The sequence below is a fragment of the Saimiri boliviensis genome, chromosome 9, assembly GCF_048565385.1.
Source record: "Saimiri boliviensis isolate mSaiBol1 chromosome 9, mSaiBol1.pri, whole genome shotgun sequence".
NCBI classification, from domain to species: domain Eukaryota; kingdom Metazoa; phylum Chordata; class Mammalia; order Primates; family Cebidae; genus Saimiri; species Saimiri boliviensis.
The window spans coordinates 46,583,090-46,606,888 of NC_133457.1; the positions used below are offsets into that span (position 1 = coordinate 46,583,090).

Genomic DNA, 23,799 nt, shown 5'->3' on the forward strand with positions numbered 1-23,799 from the left:
ATGATTACTAATGGTAGATCAAAACAAATTTGATTCCATTTCTGGGAAAGGAAAGCAACACAAGTCTCAAACTATTGTAATGATCTGCGAAATACAGTACTTAATATTTTTAAAAAATGGATAGAATATCACGATCTGTAATGTATGGTTAACAATCAAATGCACATCTAATGAAAGTGATTTCAAGTTCTGTTCTTAAGTTCAGTTAATACTTCGCTGAAAAACAAGATTTACATATACATTTGTGTTTTGGGTACTTAATGGTAGTAGTAAGTTATCCTTGTTTCCTGTTTTGTCTTCGTAGCATATAGCACTTTCTACATTGTGGGTTTAATATTATCCATGCAGATACCTTTTGTGGGATTCCAGCCAATCAGAACAAGTGAACACATGGCAGCTGCAGGTATGAAAAAACATATATTTTTTTCTTCTAAAGAATATGTGGATGTGTTATTGGCAGTCTTCCAAGAGATGACAGTTTTGATCATTTTGGTTGTTGTAATGACAACCAAAATAATGTGAGTCACAATTATGGGAAATCTGTAGACAAAAATTTTATCAGAGATTCTCAATGCAAGCTTCATGACCCATTGGAAGTCCATGGGTAGTTATTTTATTTGTAACATCTGAACACTGATATTATATGAATATCAGTGTATAACTTTCAGAGGTGGTGTTTCTATAGAGGTTTTTTTTTTAATCAGATTTTCAGTGGAGTCTAAATCAATCTCCATCTTCTCTGAATAGTTAAGAATGACTTTCTTACTGTTAAATAGCACTTTAAAATCTATGAAATGCTTTTACGTAGATTTCGGAATGGATGTTGTCACTTTACCAAGTTGTAATTTGAGACACAGAGATACATATTTAATTTTGTGTACATAATAATGAATAGCAGTGTCTATGTAGATATGCAATCACTGTCTTACGCATATTCATTCCAACATTTCCTAAACTCTAAATTTTTGGTAATACTTATTTAACCATTGTAAAATGGACTTTTAAAAACAATCCTCGAAATTTAATTTATTTTAAAAAATTAATGTTCTAGATGGTTGAGGATTCTCACATCATCTTTGTTTAAAATTTTGTTTTGTATCGTTTTATACTTTTTGAGAATCCGTTTTTGCAAGCACTTCTTCAGTTTTGTATATCCTAGCACTCACCTTTTTATTTACTAACATAGGGGAGAAAAGATTATTATCTTTCCCTGAATCATCAAAAGGTTGATGGCTGAGACCCCTATAACAAAAGACAGGTCAACAAGAGAAAAGCATACATATGTATTTACTATAAATTTTACATGACACGAGAGCTTTTCAGAAGTGAAAATTTTGAAAAAGCAGGGAAACTGTATTTTTATGCTTAGGTTTGATGAAGAGTGGACAGTCATGTGGAAATAAGACTGGACAAAGAGAAGTGTGATCTAATGGCAATAGACTGGGAAGAACTTAAGGCCTATTTGTTCATATTCTTCTTGGTGTCTCTGTGTCTTCATCTTTTCCTCCGGGTATTAGAAGGACCCCTCTGGAATGAGGATCTTATAACCTACTTACAGGAAGGTCAGAGAATTATTTTATGACCTGCCTCAGGGGAGAACAAACAGAAAAAAGACAAGAGAAACTTTCTAGCTTCTGCTGGTTTCTCAAATCCCAAGGTGCCATGATTTTGCGTGGTGCAGTCTGAACCCTGCTACTAATTTAGAATCTTGTCTAAATGTGTAATTAAGGTCACATCTTATTACTCAGTTATAAACAGTAACTACATATCAAAATTATCCTGATCTTAAGTCTTTGTATACTTCAGCACAACAAATTGGAGGACTGTTTTTCAATGATTTTTTAAAATTACTTTACCCCAGAAATCCCTCCTAAAATATAGGGGAAAGGGAGGAACTTAATATGTTAAAAAGGCTTGTCATTCAAATGGGATTTTTTTTTCCCTTTGGTCTGTTATATGTGTGAGGAATCCGATTATTTAAAAAAAAAAAAATGTAATACAATTTTTTGGGTGTATTAATTGATTGGATAACTGTCATTAGACAAAGAAAATGTTGGCTAGATGAAATAACTAGTCTTTGATATGAATGGTACAGGACATTCTAAGAAGTTCTTTCAAATGAAAGTTTTTAAATGGCCTTAGAAAAGTGCTTTGTTGATTATATGACCCTTTTCTTTAATTAGGTGTCTTTGCATTGCTGCAAGCTTACGCTTTCTTGCAGTATCTGAGAGACCGATTAACAAAACAAGAGTTCCAGACCCTTTTCTTTTTGGGTGTATCACTAGCTGCAGGTGCTGTGTTCCTCAGTGTCATCTATTTGACTTATACAGGTAGGTATTATCACCTGTAGGATGTGAATCTTATCTATACAAACAGTATAAAAATAATAGCCAAAGGTTCTAAAATCTGAATAATAGCATTACTACAAAGTGATTTTTTTTTTTGAACAGTGTATCTTAATTTTGCAGCATCAAGCTCTGATAAATCTACTTTTAAGCATCCTTCTCTTGCTAGATGAATAGGCCCAAACTATAAAAAGAAAAAAAAAAATCAGAGCTGCTGTTATTAACGTGCTGTATTCTCACCTTCTCCTGCATGCACACAAACACACTCTGTTTCTCCCCTGCTTTTCAGCAGTATACTAACAGAATCAGTTTCAGTCTGCTTCTGGATTCTAAGTTACTTTCTAACCTTGATTTACCAGTCCTTAGAAACAAAGGAGATTTTTTTCTAAATGTATTCTGTCAAATTAATGTACCAGCCTAGCTCACAAAATCATAAAGGATTGACAGGAGTAAAAGCCATGAGTATTTAAAATCATGTTTGGATTTATCTGGTGGGATATGGGATATTGGATTAGATCATTTAGAAATTCCCTTCCCCGCCTCCTTTTTTTTTTTTTTTTTTTTTTTTAATGATCTGGTCTTGTTTAATGCCTTAGCTTTATTAGTCAACTAAAAGCTTAAGAGAGAAGTGGAAAACTTTCTACAACTTTATCTCAAGTGTGTTTGTCTGGAAATGGGTTCTCCATGGATATTGTTTTTATTTGATCACTACCTTATTTTTCCTCACTGCCAACAATCAGAAATAGGTTGACAGCTATAAAAGAAAACTGAAATTCTTTGAACATTAGTTTAAATCAGTCTATAATTAACAATAAACATAAAGGCAGTTAAAGATTTACAAAATAATAAAAAGGCAGATTGATTTCCTCCGTGTTTTTCCTTCCAAGGTTACATTGCGCCATGGAGTGGCAGGTTTTATTCATTGTGGGATACTGGGTAAGTGCAGTTATGTTATTTGACATCATATTTATTGAAATAACCCTTTTCCTTTGTTTTTACCTGTTTTGTCAGTATTTCACTCAGTTCTTGGGCAATATTTCTAAGATACCAAAGATGCTAGTTTAGTAAATGCTAAATTCCTTGTATTTTATGTTTGTTATGATACCTGTTTTGAATGCACCTTTAGTATGAAATGTAAGCTGGATATTTCTGTTCTGCATTGGCAACTCCTTGTTTTAGTTTTGTTTGTAAAAATATTTAGGTAAAGTTTGTGCATTTTAAAGATTGATTTTTATTTTACCTAATGTAAAATTTTCATCATTTAGTAATTTTTATTATTCAGAATTGTGAAGGATGCTGTGTTAAAATTTAATTGCCGTAGATAGGAAGAAAATTTAATTATTTTCTAACACCATCTGATCTAAGTTTGTTTTGTTTTTTAAATCTGTGAAACACAAAAGAATACATATCTGCTGTGTTTTTTTTAGAGTGCTCTTATAAAATGAATTAATGAATTTGGTTTTGAATGAGACTAGTTCAGTAAAACTTTTCGTCTCTAAAATGTTTTCCTGGAAATAAGAAAGTATCTGTTGATTAGAATTTTTGCCCCTCCTCTGTTCCTGCCGTTCTGTCTTGTTACTCCCCAGGTGGCTCAATAAAAAACAATTTATTGAACAAACATGCTTTCTGATGTGATACCAGAAGGACTCCTGTCCAGGTCTAATTAAAGGACATGAGCAAATTATGTTTGAATGATTAAACTAACAATTAGACACACATTTCAAGAGTTCAGCCTGTGCATCGCTAAAGAATTTGATAACCCAAGTTGTAGACTGTTACTCTGATTAGGTTAAGTTACCAGGTTGACTTGTGCAGTTAGATTTATTCTTACTTTCTGAACTTTAATTGACAACTTTAGAATTGAAGGGTGTTTCAGTAATAATTTTTTCAGTCCTTTCCATTTCCTTCACCTGCCTCCATGCCTGCTCTTGTCAAGCAAGGCATTGTCATTGTGTGAAGTGTAATTATTGGGTACAGTATTACTGCTACAGGTTGAGTATCCAAAATCTGAAGTGCTCTAAAATCATAAACTTATTGAGACGCTAAAAGGAAATGCTTATGAAGCATTTTATAATTTCAGATTAGAGATGCTGAACTGGTAAGTATAATGCAAATATTCTATAATCTGAAACACTGCTGGTTCTAAACATTTCAGATAAAGGGCATTTAGTCTGTAGTAATAATTACAAAAGGTAATGAGACTCATTGATGCAAGCATGAGAAATGCCGACTTAAACTGCAGAACAAATTCCTATTTGAAAAGAGATTTTTGTATTGGAATTCAGAGCCAACATTCTCATGTCTGGACATAGATAATTCTCTCAGTTTTACAGAGGGCATGTTAGTTTTAGTTTTAGCAGTGTAGACCAAGCAGATTTGTATCCAGTAATAGCTGGTTATCTTGGATGGCATATTTAAATAAGAAGGGGTAGGGAGTAGGTACCATTTCTACTATCAACAAGATTTCTTCATCTAAAAGGAACTCCTGTTTTATAACTTAATTGTAAATAATAATTTTTTAAATACTAGGTATGCAAAAATACACATTCCAATTATTGCATCAGTGTCTGAACATCAACCTACGACTTGGGTGTCTTTCTTCTTTGATCTACATATTCTTGTATGTACCTTCCCAGCAGGCCTATGGTTCTGCATCAAAAATATCAACGATGAAAGAGTATTTGGTAAGAGAGGTTTTTAATGAATACTTTATGAAATAATTATTTTTCTTTTTGAGATTATTTACTTTAAAGTTTTGGGTTTTTTTGTTTGACTCTATATATTCAAGATAAATTTTCTCCCCTGTTTTGCTTAGGTCCTTAACCAAAAAAAATTCATTGAGGGGCTGGGTGCGGTGGCACACGCTGGTAGTCGCAGCACTTTGGGAGGCTAAGGCGGGTGGGTCACCTGAGGTGAGGAGTTCGAAACCAGCCTGGCCAACATGGTGAAACCTTGTCTCTACTAAAAACACAAAAATTAGCCGAGCATGGTGCTGGCACGCCTGTAATCCCAGCTACTCAGGAGGCTGAGGCAGGAGAACTTCTTGAACCTGGGAGGCGGAGGTTACGGTGAGTCAAGATCACCTCACTGCACTCCAGCCTGGGAAACAGAGCAAGACTCTGCCTCCAAAAAAAATAATAAAAAGAAAAGAAAAATTCATTGAATTTGTATTAGGTATTTTAATTGTTTTAATTTAGGACTAGTATATACATTTTACCTTCAATTTATTATGGCTTTTGAGAGGTTAATGTTATCATTATGGTTTGTGTTTGAGAATTGAAAATTTTAACTTTGTTGACAATAGTCTTGACTTTGTTTTCTGAGTAAAGTTTTCTTGAAGTACGAAGAAGCCTTTAGGGACATTCATCATCCAGATTTCAGAGCAAAGTCCATTTTATAACGGAATAAGGATCATCTTTCAGTAAACATCCTCTTTATTGATAGATTTCCGTTTTTCCAACTAATAAGACTTGAAATACAGAATACTTAAAAAACCAGGTATTTAGGATCCAATATTGCTCATATAAAAGGACAAAATAAGCAGCTATCAAAGGCTTCTATGTGATTTAATCATATAAGAAATATGCTGTGGTGGTTTTGTATGAGATGAAAACTGACACTGAGAAAAGCTTTATAACATGCACAGGGTCACACCAGTCAGTAATTTGTAATGCTAGAAACTTACACAATTATGGAACCTAGACCATGAGTGACACATGAAGTTACTATTCTAGAGTGGAATCAGGAAAGAAGAACAGCACCTGTAGGGGTTCTGTTTAAAGGATGGCACACTCGTCCTTCTCTAATGGACTCTGGATAAGGCCCTGTTAATACTGCATCATTCAAGAAGATCTAAACCGCATGACTCAGCAATCCCATTCCTATGTATATATCTAAGAGAAGTGAGTGCCCATGTCCACCAGAAGACATGTTTAAGAATGCACTGGTAATTTTATCTACAGCAACCCCTAATTATAAATATTACAAATATTATCATCAGCAGTAGAATGAATAAATTTTTATATATCTGCAACAGAATGCAACACAGCAATTAATAAAAGAACAGTATGGGTGCATAAAAGAAGCCAGTACAAAAGAGAACATTTTTATGTGATTGTATTCCTGTGAAGTTCAAGAATAAGGAATACTTATTCTTTAGAAGGCTAAATAGTGGTTACCTTTTTATAGGGGAGGGGCTTATTGACTGAGAAGATGCATGATGACATATGAAAACGTTCTGTATCAGCTGGGCGCCATGGCTCATGCCTGTAATCCCAGCACTTTGGGAGGCTGAGGCAGGCGGATCACGAGGTCAGGGATTCGAGACCAGCCTGATCAACATGACACCCCGTCTGTACTTAAAAATACAAAAATGAGCTGGGTGTGGTGGCGCACACCCGTAATCCCAGCTAGGTGGGAGGCTGAGGCAGGAGAATTGCTTGAACCCGGGAAGTGGAGGTTGCAGTGAGCCAAGATCGCGCCACTGCACTCCAGCCTGGGCGACAGAGCGAGACTCCGTCTCAAAAAAAAAAAAAAAAAGTTCTATATCATTTAAATGAGTTATAGTTACACAGGTGCTTATATATACAAATTCATTGAGATACACACTTAAGAATATGATGTGATGTGTTTTTTAGTCAAAAAAAATTTAGCATCAGATGAGATAGGCGCTTACATGACTCATTGAATTTATAAAGTCATACATAACCTGCAGCGAGAAATGGTAGAGCCTTTTCCTGTGGTTAGCACGTTATCCAGAAGGCTCTAGCTATTGGAAATTGGTTTCAAAATTTTTTTTTAGGTTTCTTGGCAGTAACTTTGCAGGTTCCTCCCTTGATTAATACATTCTTCTCATCCCGTTTTTGTTTTAAAGCAGGCTTTATGCCAGATGTTGGCACTGGATTTTTATAGATTTTAAATCTATAAATTTATTTTGCCTGGTGATGTCATGCATAAATGTTTTTATCTGTCAGCTATGGATTTTTTTATGTTATTGACAAATAATGAATTAAGTCTGATTCTTCATACCTAATGAAATTTGAATCATACACATTTTTCTAAACTGATGATATGTAGGTTTTATTTGCTGAACACTAGTTACAATTTCTAAATGTGGCTAATTAACCAGTTGGTCAGTAGCATCAATTTAGAAACAATTAGACCATCTGTGAGACATTTATCTAATTCCAGATTTGTTTTATAGTATGGTTCTAGGTATCTAGTTCAGTTTCCTGTGAACTTTTCTCTCCAAAATATTGTAAGAGAATTTATCTTTGCAGTTGCTCTATATGCAATCAGTGCTGTCTACTTTGCGGGAGTGATGGTGCGGCTGATGTTGACTTTGACTCCAGTCGTGTGTATGCTGTCTGCCATTGCCTTTTCAAATGTCTTTGAGCACTATTTGGGGGATGACATGAAAAGGGAAAATCCACCTGTGGAGGACAGCAGTGATGAGGATGACAAAAGAAACCCAGGAAATTTGTATGATAAGGTGGGGAATCTAAAGTAAGGCCTTTAAAATTTTTATGTACTTTCTTTTTTCCACCACAGTAAGAACTATACATATTAAGAAATGTTACTGGTTTTGATAAACTATGACATTTTTAGTTGGTTCTCCACTGTTTGCTTCAAAATGTGAATTCTGGTCAGTCTTTTAGCTTGGAGTTAGAAAATAGAATGTAATCAGGAATTCTCACTTGTTTTTGGTGATTTCTTTTATGAATATTTAAGATATATAGCCCTGTTAATATACCCTTCCATGTTTGAGAGCAAAAACCTGATGCTTTACTTACTTAAGATTTGGCACTGTAAACTCTGAAACCACGTGGACAGACAAGTGCTTATCTTTGAGGTCGGTACTCAGTGCATTCTTTCAGAATTATTTTTGGAAGATGTTTGATATTTGAGTGTTTGAACAGTAAAATGAAGGGAGTAAAATGCCTTTTTAAAAACACTCCAGTTCATTAGCAGTAGGTAACAAGCCAATACAGGGTAATTTATTTTTGACCTATAGTTTCTCAGTTGGTGCAAGTGTGAAAAGGACTTGTAAGAATTAGAGCACTTGTCTTGGATGACATATTAAACTTTTCTATTTGAATATTGCCTAGGTTTTAAAGTACTAATAAGAAAACTTCCCAGTATAGATAATTAACTTTGAAATTCTTTCATTCTGTAAGATGAAAGTAATTTGTTAAGATTTTTGTTAATAAGCCATATTCCTGATTTTGTGTTTGTTGTTACCGTTGGGTTTTTTGTTGTTTCTTTGTGGTTCTTAACCAGCCTTGAAATGTAGAACTTGTGACTTTTGCTATTCTGTCTTCCCTTTTTTGTTGTGGAAGGTGGTTTTTTAAGTTAATGGTAGTTTTAAGTCTGTTGGTTTTAGGGTTTGGAAATTAGAAGACTAGATTCTGTTAATACAGTTATAAATGGTACATGGTTGTACTATATGGTACATGGTTATATACTATACTAAAATGGTACATGGTTAAAATTATAGCTGAGCATTGTCATTTTCAGGATGTGGAATTAAGATTTTATAACAATTGACATAATAAGATTTCACCAGAATTGGGTCATTTGGTTAATCTCCTTTGTATTTAATTAAAATATAAGGACAACTGAGTTCGAAAGCTGCTTTTTACTGGAGATACTATTTTACTCTGTGACCACCTTCCGGACTGACACATTCTCAGTAAACCTTATTCACATTTGACTTTAGAAAACAATCCGTCACCCATGTAAGAATATCTGATGGTTATACATTTTCTGAGTCATAGAATTAAATTAATAGATAAATTGTCTCCCAGCTTTTTCCATTGAGTGTCTTAATGAAGCAAGTCAAATAATGAATTTGTCTAACCAGTTTTTAAATATGTCTTCAGGCAGGTAAAGTGAGGAAACATGTAACTGAACAGGAAAAAACTGAAGAGGGATTAGGTCCTAATATAAAAAGCATTGTCACCATGTTGATGCTGATGTTATTGATGATGTTTGCAGTCCACTGTACCTGGGTCACAAGCAATGCCTACTCTAGTCCAAGTGTAGTCCTGGCCTCGTACAATCACGATGGGTAAGAAAAAAACTCGGATACAAAAGCATTTTATACTTATACTTCTTTGTCTCAAAGGATAGAATTGAAAAATAAATACTGTTTGTGATATTCTGCATATGCTTTTTTGTTTTTAATTTTTAATTTTAATTTTTGTAGGTACATAGTAGATATGTATGTTTATGGGATACATTTTATGTATTTTGATACAGGCATGTGGGGTTTCCATCCCCTCAAGTATTTATCCTTTGAGTTACAAATGATCAAGTTACACTCTTAGTTATTTTTAAATGTGCAGTTAAATTATTTTTGACTATAATCACCCTGTTGTGTTTGTACCCATTAAGCATCCCTGTGACCCACCCACCCACCCCATCCCCCACCTCCCCAGCCTCTAGTAACCATCCTGCTCTCTGAGAAGCTTTGCATTTGAATCTACCTTTCTTTGGCCTTTCCTCCACCTTTGGTGCCATGGGTAGTAATCATTGTATTTCATGTTCTTTTCCAGAATATTTCTGCATGCATAATCATATACATCAGTTTTTCTCAAATGTGTGGTCTTTGTACACACATCATCATGATTACCATGAAAGTTGTTATAAATGCAAAGTCTTGACCTCACCCTAATGTTACTGAATTAGAAACCTGGGGCTGTGGCCTAGCAGTCTGGCTTAACAGGCCAAGGTGATTGAGATGCATCTAAGATGTAAGAACAACTGATTTATATATCACCATGGCTTTAAACTGCTGTTTCACTTGGGAGCTTATTAGGCTTGCACACTATTAGGTCCTACCCCAGAACTACTGAATCAGAATCTGCTTTTCTTTTGTTAAATACAAGATGTGCAGGTGATTTCAATGCACGTTAGTGTGAATAACACTGGTCTAGCTCTTCATTGTTTGACTTTATTTTTCTCATCAACAGATCCTTTTATTTACTACCATCCTTGATAACTTTATAACTACCTTCCTTAAAATCTGAACATACTCAGTGGTTTAATACCTCAAGATTTTAAGTTATCCTCTTCAAATTTGTGACATCTCATTTAAAAGAATATTGTGATTCTTTTCAGCACCAGGAATATCTTAGATGATTTTAGAGAAGCTTACTTTTGGCTAAGGCAAAATACAGATGAACATGCACGAGTAATGTCTTGGTGGGATTATGGCTATCAGATAGCTGGAATGGCTAATAGAACTACGTTGGTTGATAATAACACCTGGAATAACAGTCACATAGCACTGGTAAGGATTTGATAAACACAAGGTTACAAACAAATCTTTATTCACTACTTAGCAGTCAGGCTTCATCTGTGACTAAATAGGAGAAATGTGGGTGTACGCTGCTAAATTCTCAAAATACTTTTTTACACATATGTTCAATAAAGTGAGTTCAAAGTATGCTTATTTTGTTTCTAAGAATGGTACTGAGTGTTCAGAATTGCAAGCTGATTTCTGGTAAAGTTTATGATAAATTTAGCTTACTGAAGAATTAGACAAAATCTGAAACTGAAAATGTTTGGCTTGGATTCTTCATGTTATAAACAAAAATTATTTGCAAATATATAAAATAAATGCACTTTATGAATAGGCAAACTGTGTTCCTCTAGCTCAGGCGTCTCCAAACTTCGGCCCGCGGGCCACATGCGGCCCCCAGAGGCCATTTATCCGGCCCCCCTCCGCACTTCAGGAAGGGGCACCTCTTTCATTGGTGGTCAGTGAGAGGAGCACAGTATGTGCTCCAACGGTCTGAGGGACAGTGAACTGGCTCCCTGTGTAAGAAGTTTGGGAGCCGGGTACGGTGGCTCAAGCCTGTAATCCCAGCACTTTGGGAGGCTGAGGCGGGTGGATCACGAGGTCAAGAGATCGAGACCATCCTGGTCAACATGGTGAAACCCCGTCTCTACTCAAAATACAAAAAATTAGCTGGGCACGGTGGCATGTGCCTGTAATCCCAGCTACTCAGGAGGCTGAGGCAGGAGAATTGCCTGAACCCAGGAGGCGGAGGTTGCGGTGAGCCGAGATCGCGCCATTGCACTCCAGCCTGGGCAAGAAGAGCGAAACTCTGTCTCAAAAAAAAAAAAAAAAAAAAGTTTGGGGACGCCTGCTCTAGCTATTAAACAACAAATATACATAAATTAATGTAATCACCACTTTGTACTTCAAACATTTTAAACACAAAGACCAGTCTTAACCAAATGAATTCTATTTGTGTTACTATTGTAGCTAATTATCAGATGTGTGCTAGACTGGGGAGAGGAAAAGTATGCGCTAGCAAGATCACTGGCCAGCCCTGGCCTGTGGTTGTAAGAAATTGTTTCTTCTAAGCGTGCCTGCTTTCATCATAAAATGTTAATGTCATAGAACGTAATTATTAGCAAAGTATTTGAACAGGTAGTCTGAATTTTGACTATAAATTATAATAGTTGAGAGGTTTATAAATTTCAATATATTTGAATTCATAGGAAATCATTTCTACAGAAAGATTCCATGTAAAACTCTTGATGAATTCCATGTTTTAATAAATATATACATTGATTTTTATGAATGTGGGAATAATTAAAAACATTCTCAGTTTTTGTTTCTGTTTTTTTAATTCTGCAGGTGGGAAAAGCTATGTCTTCCAATGAAACAGCAGCCTATAAAATCATGAGGACTCTGGATGTAGATTATGTTTTGGTTATATTTGGAGGGGTCATTGGCTATTCTGGTGATGATATCAACAAGTTTCTCTGGATGGTTAGGATAGCTGAAGGGGAACATCCAAAAGACATTCGGGTAAGAAACTAGATAATTCCAAGTATGTGAAAGATAGCTCTCTGTGTCCAAGTAATTCTCTGATCTTGCTAATTACATTGTATTTGTTTAATTTTCCTATCCTTCAGATTAGTTCCTTACCCTGACTTCACTATTTATTAAAGATACTAGAGGCATTTTCTAGGTTAAAACTTTTTGAACTCACACCTAGTATTTCTCTGCTCCCCTCTGAAGCAGTCCCTTGCCAAGACTTCTTACTTTGATGTCTCTTCACAGCCTCTCACTTCATCCCCTTCTTTCCATTTCCATTACTTCCACCCTAGTTCTGACCCTTATGCTTGTAAACCTGAAATAGGATAGTAACCTTGAAATTCCTATCTTTGCCTTATCTTGTTTCCTCCCTCCCAGTGTAAGATAAAATTGATCATGTTGCTTTTAGGCTCAAGAGACTTCAACTGATTAAGACAAAGGGCCTTAAAACCAGTCAGAGTTTAAAAACCAGATGAGTTTAAACTAAAACTGTCAACTTGGGCAAGTTATTTTATTCAGTCAATGTAATATGCTTTGGGCACTAGGCCTAGTTCTAGGATCTGGAATTAAAATGGTGATCAAGACAGACTAGGCTATCTTTTGCTAAAAATAACTAATTTGTAGTGCCATTAATGAGAATTTATAGTAAAGTAGTTGAGCCTCAGCCTAGGGACTGGTACAAAATAGATAACCTCTGATAAAACATTGGTATGAAGTGTAAACTCCTTAGCTTGGAATGGAAGCCTCTTCATGTTTTGCCTTCCTTTGCTAGTCTCTTGTTCTTCTGCCAGCTTTTTCTACTCTGCCAGTAGGTTCTAGCCCCTAAAACTTGCTTGGGGTTTCTCGCCTGACACATGTGTTCTTACTGTTCACTTTCCTGGAATATCTTCCCCACCACAGACTTGTCCCCTCTCCAAAAGCCCTTTTCTGGTATACTAACTTCTGTTCTCATCAACAAATTATTTATACCTGTTTTGCAGGAGTCCCCAAACCCCAGGCCATGGACCAGCAGTGGTCCGCGGCCTGTTAGAAACCAGAACACGCAGCAGGAGGTAAGGAGCGGGTGAGCGAGCATTGCTGCTTGAGCTCCGCCTCCTGTCAGCGGCAGCATTAGATTTCCCTAGGAGCATAAACCCTTTTGTGAACTGCACATGTGAGAGATCTAGGTTGCATGCTCCTTATGAAAGTCTAATGCCTGATGATCTGAGGGGGAACAGTTTCATCTAGAAACCACCAGCTCCCCTTTCCCCCCGGCATCTGTGGAAAAATTGTCTTCCACAAAACCAGTCTCTGGTGCCAAAAATACAAAACCATTGCCGTTTTGTATTACATTTGGTCTTACCTCTTTCACTTCTAAGAGCTCACAATGGGAGCTCTTAGAAGTTGGACATCCCAGCATTGTGCTTTTACATGATGTAAGTACTAAAGATAAGAGTAATTGCTACAGATCCAGAAAAGAGGAATCTTTTGGGAAAATGTATGCAAGTGTTGTGTGATGGGGATGAAGTAAAGCCTCAGATTTCTGATCAAATGTAAATGCTGTAATGTTTTCCCTTAACTATGATTAGTAAACATTATTTCTTTGTATTAATCTGAAATTTAATTCTTTCATATGTGGTTTTCATTTGTGGATTTGCTTCAGCAGTGTTAAAACTGTGACGTTTCTTAATGAATGCTTTGAACATTAGTATATACAGAAATCCTATGTTTCCATGCCTTTTAAATTATTTTTAAACTTCATGAATAGATAATACAGTCATATGGTTCAAAAGTAAAGTATAGGAGGATATACAGTAACAGTCTACCCCTCTTCATATTGTTCAAAAATAAAGTATAAGAGGATATACAAAAAAGTCTACCCCCCTAAAAAAAGCAAGTTCCACTAGAGTTAAGAACAGTGTATTATGTACTTGTAAGTTGCTAAGAGAGTAGATATTTCAGTGTTCTCACTACAACAAAATAAGTATGATGATGCATATGTTAATTAGATGGACGTAGCCATTTCACAGTGCATATTTCAAAACATGGTGTGTACCATAAATATATACAAATTTATTTGTCAGTTAAAAATAGGGGGAAAAAAGTCCCTGGGAAATCACTATTTTCTTGTGATTCTTACTTCTAGCGAGCTATATACCCTGTTTACTTCATAATATGTTTTGGTGATCTTTTCATATTAGAATATGGAGAGCTTCTTCATTCTTTTGTTTACATTTGCACAGTATGTTGCATTTTTTGTGTGTGTGTCATGTTTTATTTAACCTGTCTCTATTGATGGAATTTAGGTGGTTTTCAAATATTTTATTCTTAACTAACAATGGCATAATAACTTTCTGCATACATTATTTTGGCCATATACAAGTATCTGTATAGGATTAATTCCTAGAAAAGGAATTTCTGAGTCAGAAATTGCATTTTTTTACCTAAATTGTTCCTCATAGAGGTTAATTTATGTTAACGCCAAAAAAATTACCACAGTGATTTTAACATTCTTTTCCCAATTAAAGCGGATTTTAGACTTCCTATGGGAAAAATTTAGCAAGAACGCTTAAGAAAATTCTGAAAAGGAGTAACAGAGATGAGGATGGGTAATTAATACCAGGCAGAGCCAGCCCTGCCTGGTATTACACCGTGGTGTTGGTACCAGTCTCTTATAATTATGAAGGTGGTCATGTGCAGTGGCTCATGTCTGTAATCCTAGCATTTTGGGAGGCTGAGGCAGGTGGATCACTTGAGCCCAGTAGTTCAAAACCAGCCTGGACAACATGGTGTGAAACACTGTATTTAAAAAAAAAATGCAAAAATTAGCTGCTCCTGGTGCCGTGGACGTGTAGTACTAGCCACTTGAGAGACTGAAATAGGAAGATTGCTTGAGCCCAGAAGGTTAAGGCTACAGTGAGCCACAGTCATGCCACTGCACTCCAGCCTGAATGACAGGGAAGGCCTTGTCTCAAACATAGTAATAGTTAAGGCCTTATAACATGGTTTAAAGTCTGGTGGGATTAATTTTTGGGGGGTGTAACTGAATATGGCTTTATAAAGATACCTCAAAAGCGTATTCTTATGGGGAAATGAAAAGAGGAACTTGTAGCTTTGAATGTGTTAACTAACATAGAACTTCTGGTTTCTTTCTTGTAGGAAAGTGACTATTTTACCCCACAGGGAGAATTCCGTGTAGACAAAGCAGGATCCCCTACTTTGTTGAATTGCCTTATGTATAAAATGTCATACTACAGATTTGGAGAAATGCAGGTTAGTTAAATCCATTTTTCTCTAATAGTCATTCAAAATAATATTTAAAACATAGTCATATTTGCTTCTAGAAAACAGGATAATGATGTTTTCATTGTGCTGAAGAGAAATGTACTTATCTAAAGAGTCTTTTTCATTACATTTAGATTTCTGAAACTAGCATGTGAGAAATTAGAAAACAAAATTTTACATCAAGGACTTCTTTCTAACATACTTATTAACAGTAGCCTCAAATCCAATCTTTGCTTGCCATCTCACCTTTAGACCTCATTCATGCTTTTGGAAAGTATCGTTCTCCAAGGAAGAGTTCTCCTAGCTAGGAAACAGTGTGGTGTCTTAGGTAGGTCACTTCACTGCTTAGTGGAAAAAAGCTTAAAATTAAAGAATTAAAGTAAATAGTCACTTCAGATGTTCACTGCCTCTCTGTTCTCCATTACTACAAATGGCTAGAGCTATCTGGGTCAGAGTTTTCTAGTAAATTAGAATGATGTGGTGCAAAAGCTTAAGGGTCTACAAAATGAGTGAATGTTCAAAGAGGCATTGTGACACAAGACACAATGGACTTGATGTCATACCTGTGTTTTCCATCAGGTTCTGTCAAGCCATGTAACCCTCAGACTATTTGTGTCTGCCTTGGACTCCAGTTGTTTCTCTTCTTGTTTGTAAATAATGGGGGTTGGACTGATGACTTGAGTTTTAAGGAAATCAGAATATGACACCCCAAAATATACCTCTTTGACATAAAAATTAATTTTGAGCTGAAGGCAATTTAGAAGCAGCAAACAGAGAAAAAGCTGTATCTAACCTCTCTTCTGCATAAAGGCAGAATATAAATTTTCCTTTACGGGAGACAACTCTAGATTCTTATCAGCCCAGAGAAGGCAGCAGAGAAGTCTGCAGACAAAACTTACTCCGTTAGTTTCTCCCATATATGGACCCTTCTACTTTCCCATCTTGGATGCCTAAAACCACTTTCCTTTGTCCTTTCTCTACAAATGTATTGTTTTTTGTTAGGCATGCTATATAAGCCAGAGTTCTAAGCCACTGCTTTGAGTTCCTTTTATTGAGGTTTCTCCTGCATAATGTGTGCTGAATGTGTTACTAAATTTGTTTTTCTCTTATTAATCTGTCCTTTGTTATAAGTGTCTGTCCCAAATTATTACCTTCATACTATTAGTTTCACTGAAAACGGCCTATTTCTGTCTTGCTCTCTGGTTAAACGGGTAAGAAAGCAGGGGAAAAAAATTGCTTGCTTAATTTTATACTATCACCAGGAATCAAGTTGATGATCAAAACTAAAGGCATGTGTTTGGACCTCAATTTGTGAATCACATTTTATCCTTTTCTAAAACACCATCTTGGTGGCTAATATGGCCTAGAACATTCACTTGGGTTCAAAATGGTTACCATATACTGTGTTCCTGTTTGTTGTGTTGCTTCAAGTAAATTCCAGGTGAATCATACTTTATCATTATTGACTTGGAATTACTCTGTAGGTGACTTGAAACAAAAATAGGCGATAATCTAGATTTAGGTTTCTGTTTGTGTTTTAGTTTCTTTGGAAGCCCATTCCTGGTCTCTTAAACTCTTGCTAAGAAAGAAGCACACTGACTGTAACAATTAGTTATCCCAGAAAACATTTTTCCTGATAGGCTTGTTTCTGATTAGTTTCTCTGCTCACTAATCACATTGAAGGACCTTTTTCTTCCTCTAAGTTTACCAATAGTTTTAAGCCGTGTTTCCAGCGTGCATTCATTTTGATGCCTACCTTACTCAAGAATAATATATGGTTAAAACATGAAGTGTAACTTTTGCTATCATATAGATAAGCAAGAACAAGTTATTCACTATTTGAAGGAGAGCTCATTTTCATGTTTGTTTTAAAGTTGAATTTGGCCAGGTATGATAGCTCACACCTGTAATCTCAGAACTTTGTGGGGTGAGGTGGGAGGATTGCTTGACCCCAGGAGTTTGAGACCAGCTTGGGCAAGATGGCAAGACCCAGTCTCTGTTTAAAAAAAAAAAAAAAAAAAAAGAAAGTTGAATTTACTTATGCTAGGTTTGTATGTCAACATAAACTTAATCTGAGAATTTTTTTTTTTTTTTTTTTTTTTTCTGAGACAGGATCTCACTCTGTGGCCCAGACTGGAGTACAGTAGTGCAATCATGGTTCACTGTAGTCTTGACCTCCTGGGCTCAGTTGATCCTCCCACCACCGCCTCCTGAGTTGCTGGGACTACAGGCACATACCACCATGCCCAGTTAATTTTTGTATTTTTTGTAGACGTAAGATCTTGCTGTGTTGCCCAGGCTGGTCTTGAACTCCTGGGCTCAGGCAGTCCTCCTGCCTCAGCCTCCCAAAGTGCTGGGATTACAGGTGTGAGCCAGTACACCAAGACAGTCTGAGAATTTTTGAAAGTCTCTTTCCCTCCCTGTGTTTTCTGTTTTTATCCCTCATAAATCCTTTCATGGTTTGGTTTTTTAATTTAGCCTCCTTTGTAGTTCTCACTTTCAGGATGTAGTATCTCTTACTTGTGCAAATTTTTTGTTTTATTTTTATCCCAAATAATAATTGGGATACATAGCTGTACTTGGAATAAGATAAAGACAGTATGTTTACATCTCAGTCAAAGATACAGGTAATTTTTAGTGTAAGTAAAGATGTTAATGTATGTTATAGAGTAAAAGAACAAGGTGCTCTAAAGAAACAACAAAGGAGATTTGTTGATCACTGCTTCCCTGAAGGGGATGGTAAAGGAGACAGCCATGCAAAAGAGCTGAATGAAGAGCCCGTCAGGCAGAGAGAAAAGATAGTGCAAGGCCCTGAAACAGAAAAGATGCCCCTTAGGTGTGTTCTCGCTATATACCTATAAAAAGGGCTTTGATGGATTTCATTTCTATGTTTTGGTGTTTTGTTTTGTCGATGCCCTTATGATGCTCATCTACTCTAAGGAGTCTGTGAAATTCTTATTTCGATGCATTAGTTTCTCTCTTCCTGATTTCTTCCTAGCAATACATGAGAACTATTAAGATGGATGACTTGTTTTCCGAGTTTAAAGGGAGAAGGTATACTGTAATGATAACATTTACTGTCTTATAACACTGAATGTTTTCCAATATGGTTAACACCCGATAATAATGTCACTTTGCAGCTGGATTTTCGTACACCCCCAGGTTTTGACCGAACACGTAATGCTGAGATTGGAAATAAGGACATTAAATTCAAGCATTTGGAAGAAGCTTTTACATCAGAACACTGGCTTGTTAGAATATATAAAGTAAAAGCACCTGACAACAGGGAGACACTAGATCACAAACCTCGAGTCACCAATATTTTCCCAAAACAGAAATATTTGTCAAAGAAGGTGGGTGCCAAGTGAAGGCATTAAAGGGTTAAAGTTGGTTGGTTTGTATGAAAAAGAATTTCTAGAAGTTGCAATAAATATCCATCTGCCAGATTTATAAAGACTATGGCTTCTATATTTATACAAAGTAATTACCAGGCTAGCCTGCTAGGAGCATTTCTTTCAAACTGAGCACTTCAGATACCCCAAGCTGAGATTTTCCAGAGGCCTTCTGGCTTTGGTTTGTGCTGTTCCCATTAGTAAGACTTACTTGTGAAGTAAGATATAGCCGTGGCCATCGCTTTCCAAACCTGTAAGGAAGTAAAAATGCTACATGCTCAAGTGATGGAATTATTATTAGTTCTTCATCTTTTGAGCAGAGCAGATTGATATTGCATCTTTATCTTCCATTCTTAATATGATGTTACTGTATTATTCATTGAATAAAGAATAGGTTTGAGTTTAGTGAGTCCTTCTGAAGCCCAAAAAAATCATTTATCTTAAGGTAATCATTTTTTAATATAATTGTGACAAAGCTTATAGGCAAGAATTATGAGGCTACTGCAGTTCTTTTCTAATAAATATTATATAAGATATGAAGTATTTCACTGGGGGTCATTATTACTCACTTAAGCCAAATAGATCTGTAATCTATGCTATAAAAGATTCCTAAAAATGAGTATTTATATAGGGTTGTCCAGCAGTAGGAAATGGGAATGAGCAGTCAGATAAAATGTTACGGTTTCATTATAAAGTACTATCCTTATAATACTGATGATTATTACATTGACTCCAGTTGTAATTTTTTAAAGGATGCTTCCATTTACATAGCTCAGATCACTTATTTTATATCATTGAAACTACTGTCTTACCTTTTTGTTACTTAAAATATACATCAAGTATATTCAAAATACAGATTATTTTAATTTGTACTATAACAGTGCTGAATATTAACTGTATAATATGTAAATGAAAGCTTTTTATATGAATTTTTTATGTGCCAGATGTAAATTACCATATCTGGACTAATGTATTTAAAGATGTCACAGAGAGCTGATTGTGTTAGTCGTATCAAACTCATCATCTTTAGGTAAAATAACATTAAGAAATCAAATGGGCCGGGCGCGGTGGCTCAGCCTGTAATCCCAGCACTTTGGGAGGCCGAGGCGGGTGGATCACGAGGTCAAGAGATCGAGACCATCCCGGTCAACATGGTGAAACCCCGTCTCTACTAAAAAAATACAAAAAATTAGCTGGGCATGGTGGCACGTGCCTGTAATCCCAGCTACTCAGGAGGCTGAGGCAGGAGAACTGCCTGAACCCAGGAGGCGGAGGTTGCGGTGAGCCGAGATTGCGCCATTGCACTCCAGCCTGGGCAAGAAGAGCGAAACTCCGTCTCAAAAAAAAAAAAAAAAAAGAAATCAAATGATGAGGTTTCTCACAGGCATGAGGTAGGAGAAACTGGTGAGTCCCACCAGTACACAAGTGAAGGCAAATGCTGCGAGTCTCAAAGCAGTTACTTCTAAGATACCCAAGCATAATGAAGGTGTACTTTTTCTGGAAAAGAGGACTGTTAAACTTGCTGTCTAATGATATAGACCCCAAAGGCAATTAAGTTTTCTTAATTTGACCTCATTTGCCATCCCATCATTTTCCCAAAATAAACGTGAATAAATAAATAATCTGTCTTGTGTGGCCAAAATAAATATTCTGGTAGCCAATAACAGATTTTGACTTTCCGATTTCGATGGCTTTAGATGTTTTGTACTAGCACTATGAAGGATTGCTTTTTATTTACTTCCTTTCTCTACCCTGGTTTTGACTTTGGAGGAGGAGGGTACATATAACAGCATCCGTATTCTGAGAGTTTACCGGCCACTGCAAAGCTGGCATGACTAAGGTGCTAGAAACTATAGTCCAGGCTGCAGAACAGGCATTTTGGCACGGTTCATCACCAGTAGGAGAAAAACACCCTGAGAGCTATGACACACTAGAGTATTCCTGGGGCACATCATGATCTCCTAGAAAAAGTACCCTGTTAGAAATTTGGGTGTAATGATAGTAAAGGAACTAAAGACTTAATCTGGTTTAAATTTAAATTGTACTTTTTGCCTTAATCAGTTCAACAATAAGGTAACATAATGGGGTTCACAAGTTAGCAGTAGCTAATTTTTATAACCTTAAGAAGGACTGCATTTTGCCTTGTGTTCTCATCTCTGCTAGAAACTACTATAAATTGTCTTGAACTGAACATCATGAATAAAGGAACCTGATGTAGGATTTACCCAGTTTCTGAAACCACTAAGAGTTGTATTTAAATATGAAAATTGAATTGAGTGGCCAGTCTCTTGAGTCGTTTGCTTCTGTTGACCCAGAGCTTTGATGGCGCATTAAATTATTTATTTTCAGAAAATATTTGCTTTCTTCAATATCTAAGGCTGTGTGTCAGATTGAAAGACCTATATGCCTATGATTTATCCTTTAGGGTTCTAACATAAACATTTTTGCAGTAATTTGTTTCTGATACCAGCAAACGTCTGTTGAAAGTATTTTAGTGGTCTACTGAATTGTTAGGAAAAATATTTTATTTTTCAAAGATCTATGAAACTGAAGGAATGTTGTTTCACTTTGCATTTTTAATTGCTTGTTTTCCTACCTAAAAGATTATTTTTAGAGAATGTGCCAAGTGATTATGTCTTTCAGTTGTGTAGATGGTTACAGTCATCCTCATTTTACAGAAAACAGGGACTCTAAGAGTTAATAAGTTAACTTGTTTTTCTGGCACACACCTAATTTCTTGGAGGCTAAACCAGGAGCAGCATTAGCATTTCTGATTCCTTAGTCTAGTGTTAAATATTCTGTCATGCCTGGAAATTTGAATAATTATTACAGCTCAGCACTTTGTGGTTGAGAAGAGAGGTAAGGATGTATGATACTCATTTGAGGAACGCTGTGGTAGTTCTTTCATCTAAAGCTAGGGACCTAGTCCTTTCACCTTGGATTTGTTAGTATACTCAGGTAAGAAACAGTGTTCACTAAACTATTCAAGGAGTCCAATCACAAAAAGAGCAAAGAGCTTAGGAAGTCATCATAGTGCAATAAACTATGTGTGTGTATAGATTTTTTAATCAGTCAGAAACCTGCATTAATACTATGTATTCTTTTTGTTTGTTTTTTATAGACTACCAAAAGGAAGCGTGGCTACATTAAAAATAAGCTGGTTTTTAAGAAAGGCAAGAAAATATCTAAGAAGACTGTTTAAATGCACTGTTCTGGTTCCTAACTTGAAGCAGTTGTCCTTGTGAGAACTGGTCTTTGCCTTTAGCTCATGTCGTGTTTCACAGCAACAGAGGGTACAGAACCATCACTGGTCCAGGTTAATGTACAAAATTTTCTGGCAATGCCTGATTAAAAAAATAAAATTGGCTTATGAGAACAGCTGTTTTCAATTTCTAATGTGAAGCAAGACAGAGCACTGCTGTAAGTGTCTAGCAGCAGATTTTTTTTTATTGGTACATATTATCCTTCAAATCTGAGAATTTGGACTAATTGCACCAAAGAACCCTCTAATTTGGTCCCTGGCACATGCATACTTGTCAATGTTTTTATTCTTTTACAAGACCTGCATTTTATTTGAATTACCCAAATAGCAATATGTAAAATACAAGTGATAAAATGTGATGAGAGCTTCTTGAACCAGTAAACTAGTACAGGTCTGAGAAAGATATATTAGAAAAATAATTATACTCCTTTGAATTATATTTATTTCCGTGTTTCTCCAATGCAAAGAATGTTTCATCAAATGTACGTTTTCTATTGCTTACTGTCTGCTCTGCGAAGAAGCTGCTGTTTCAAAGATGGACCTCTGAGTAGCTAATTGATTCAAATAGTTTTTTATGTTGACACATTATTACTGCTGTTAGCAGTTGTTTTCACCAGGTACTTACAGAGCAGACTTCATACATCATTCATTCAAGGGCTAAATTTATATTCTTTGGAAATCATGGCAACTACACAGGAAGTTGCTTACCAGGATGGAATTTTGGTGTCTTAGTACTGAAGAAGTTAGCACTATGTTTACATGCAAAAGATTAAGGAGAAAAACCTTAAAGTGGACAGGTATCCAAAGTTCATTTTCTGTGACTCATCAAAGTAACAAAAGACTTGTAAACTTTGCTTGGATTTTTCTCATTTTATAACAGTTTCATCCATCACAATGATTTTGTTCTCTGCTCCATATTTTTTAATCCCTTACGCATTTGATGAAACACTCTTTAGTGCTATATGCATTTTCTTACTTTTATTAAAAATGTGACAATTGTCAAAAGATGCACTAAAATGTAAATGGAGATTGAACAAGTTCACTTTCCAGCTTATAGGCAACTTTATACAGACTTGAACATTTTCTCCAGTTGTTTAGTAAAAGTGAAAGAGAAAAGGGTTTTTCCTGCCACAGGATATAACTTTTTTTTATATAACAAGCATAACACACCACTGCTTTTGGTGGAAAAGTGCAGAATAGTATGTACCTTTTATGAAGACAAATGTAATTTACAATGTTCAGTGAGAATGTTACTGCTGATTTTCTTTTCCAAGGTGTAGAATATTCTTTGATTTATAGAATTCATTTTTGACCCAGATGATGGTTCTTTTACAGAACAATAAAATGGCTGAACATTTTCACAAATAGCGTGTAACGAAGTCTGGATTTCTGATACCTTGTCATTTGGGGGATTTTATTTTACTTTGTTGCTTTAAAATTCAATGCAGAGAAGTTGTTGACTGTAGGGGAAATAAAGTTAATTCAAATTTTGTGTTAAGTGTTGTTTTTTTTACAAATCTTTTGGTTTTGAAAGGAATTAGTACTGAACACATATCCCTTTCTTGCTTGTTCACTTTCACAAAGGATTTAAAGAAAATGTGTGGGAAAAATGTGAGTTCATCTTAGACCAAGCTGTTTTATTTTGCCACCTTTTACCCTGGAATGAAAATGTTTGTTTTTTGTTTTTGATTTTTTCTTTGG

At 35.8% G+C, this 23,799-nt stretch overlaps 1 protein-coding gene across 1 annotated transcript in view; it reads left to right on the forward strand.

Moving 5' to 3' along the window:
* STT3B (STT3 oligosaccharyltransferase complex catalytic subunit B) overlaps nucleotides 1–23,596 on the forward strand; it is a 106,834-nt gene extending 83,238 nt beyond the window's left edge. Inside the window, exons 6-16 of the mRNA XM_039480173.2 lie at nucleotides 305–403; nucleotides 2,184–2,330; nucleotides 3,233–3,281; nucleotides 4,875–5,029; nucleotides 7,625–7,836; nucleotides 9,227–9,414; nucleotides 10,467–10,638; nucleotides 11,998–12,171; nucleotides 15,319–15,432; nucleotides 18,585–18,797; nucleotides 21,958–23,596. Of these exons, the coding sequence (XP_039336107.1) occupies nucleotides 305–403; nucleotides 2,184–2,330; nucleotides 3,233–3,281; nucleotides 4,875–5,029; nucleotides 7,625–7,836; nucleotides 9,227–9,414; nucleotides 10,467–10,638; nucleotides 11,998–12,171; nucleotides 15,319–15,432; nucleotides 18,585–18,797; nucleotides 21,958–22,038 (1,604 nt within the window). The 3' untranslated portion in view covers nucleotides 22,039–23,596. The remainder of the gene's footprint in view (nucleotides 1–304; nucleotides 404–2,183; nucleotides 2,331–3,232; nucleotides 3,282–4,874; nucleotides 5,030–7,624; nucleotides 7,837–9,226; nucleotides 9,415–10,466; nucleotides 10,639–11,997; nucleotides 12,172–15,318; nucleotides 15,433–18,584; nucleotides 18,798–21,957) is intronic.
* The last annotated feature ends 203 nt before the right edge of the window (nucleotides 23,597–23,799 follow it).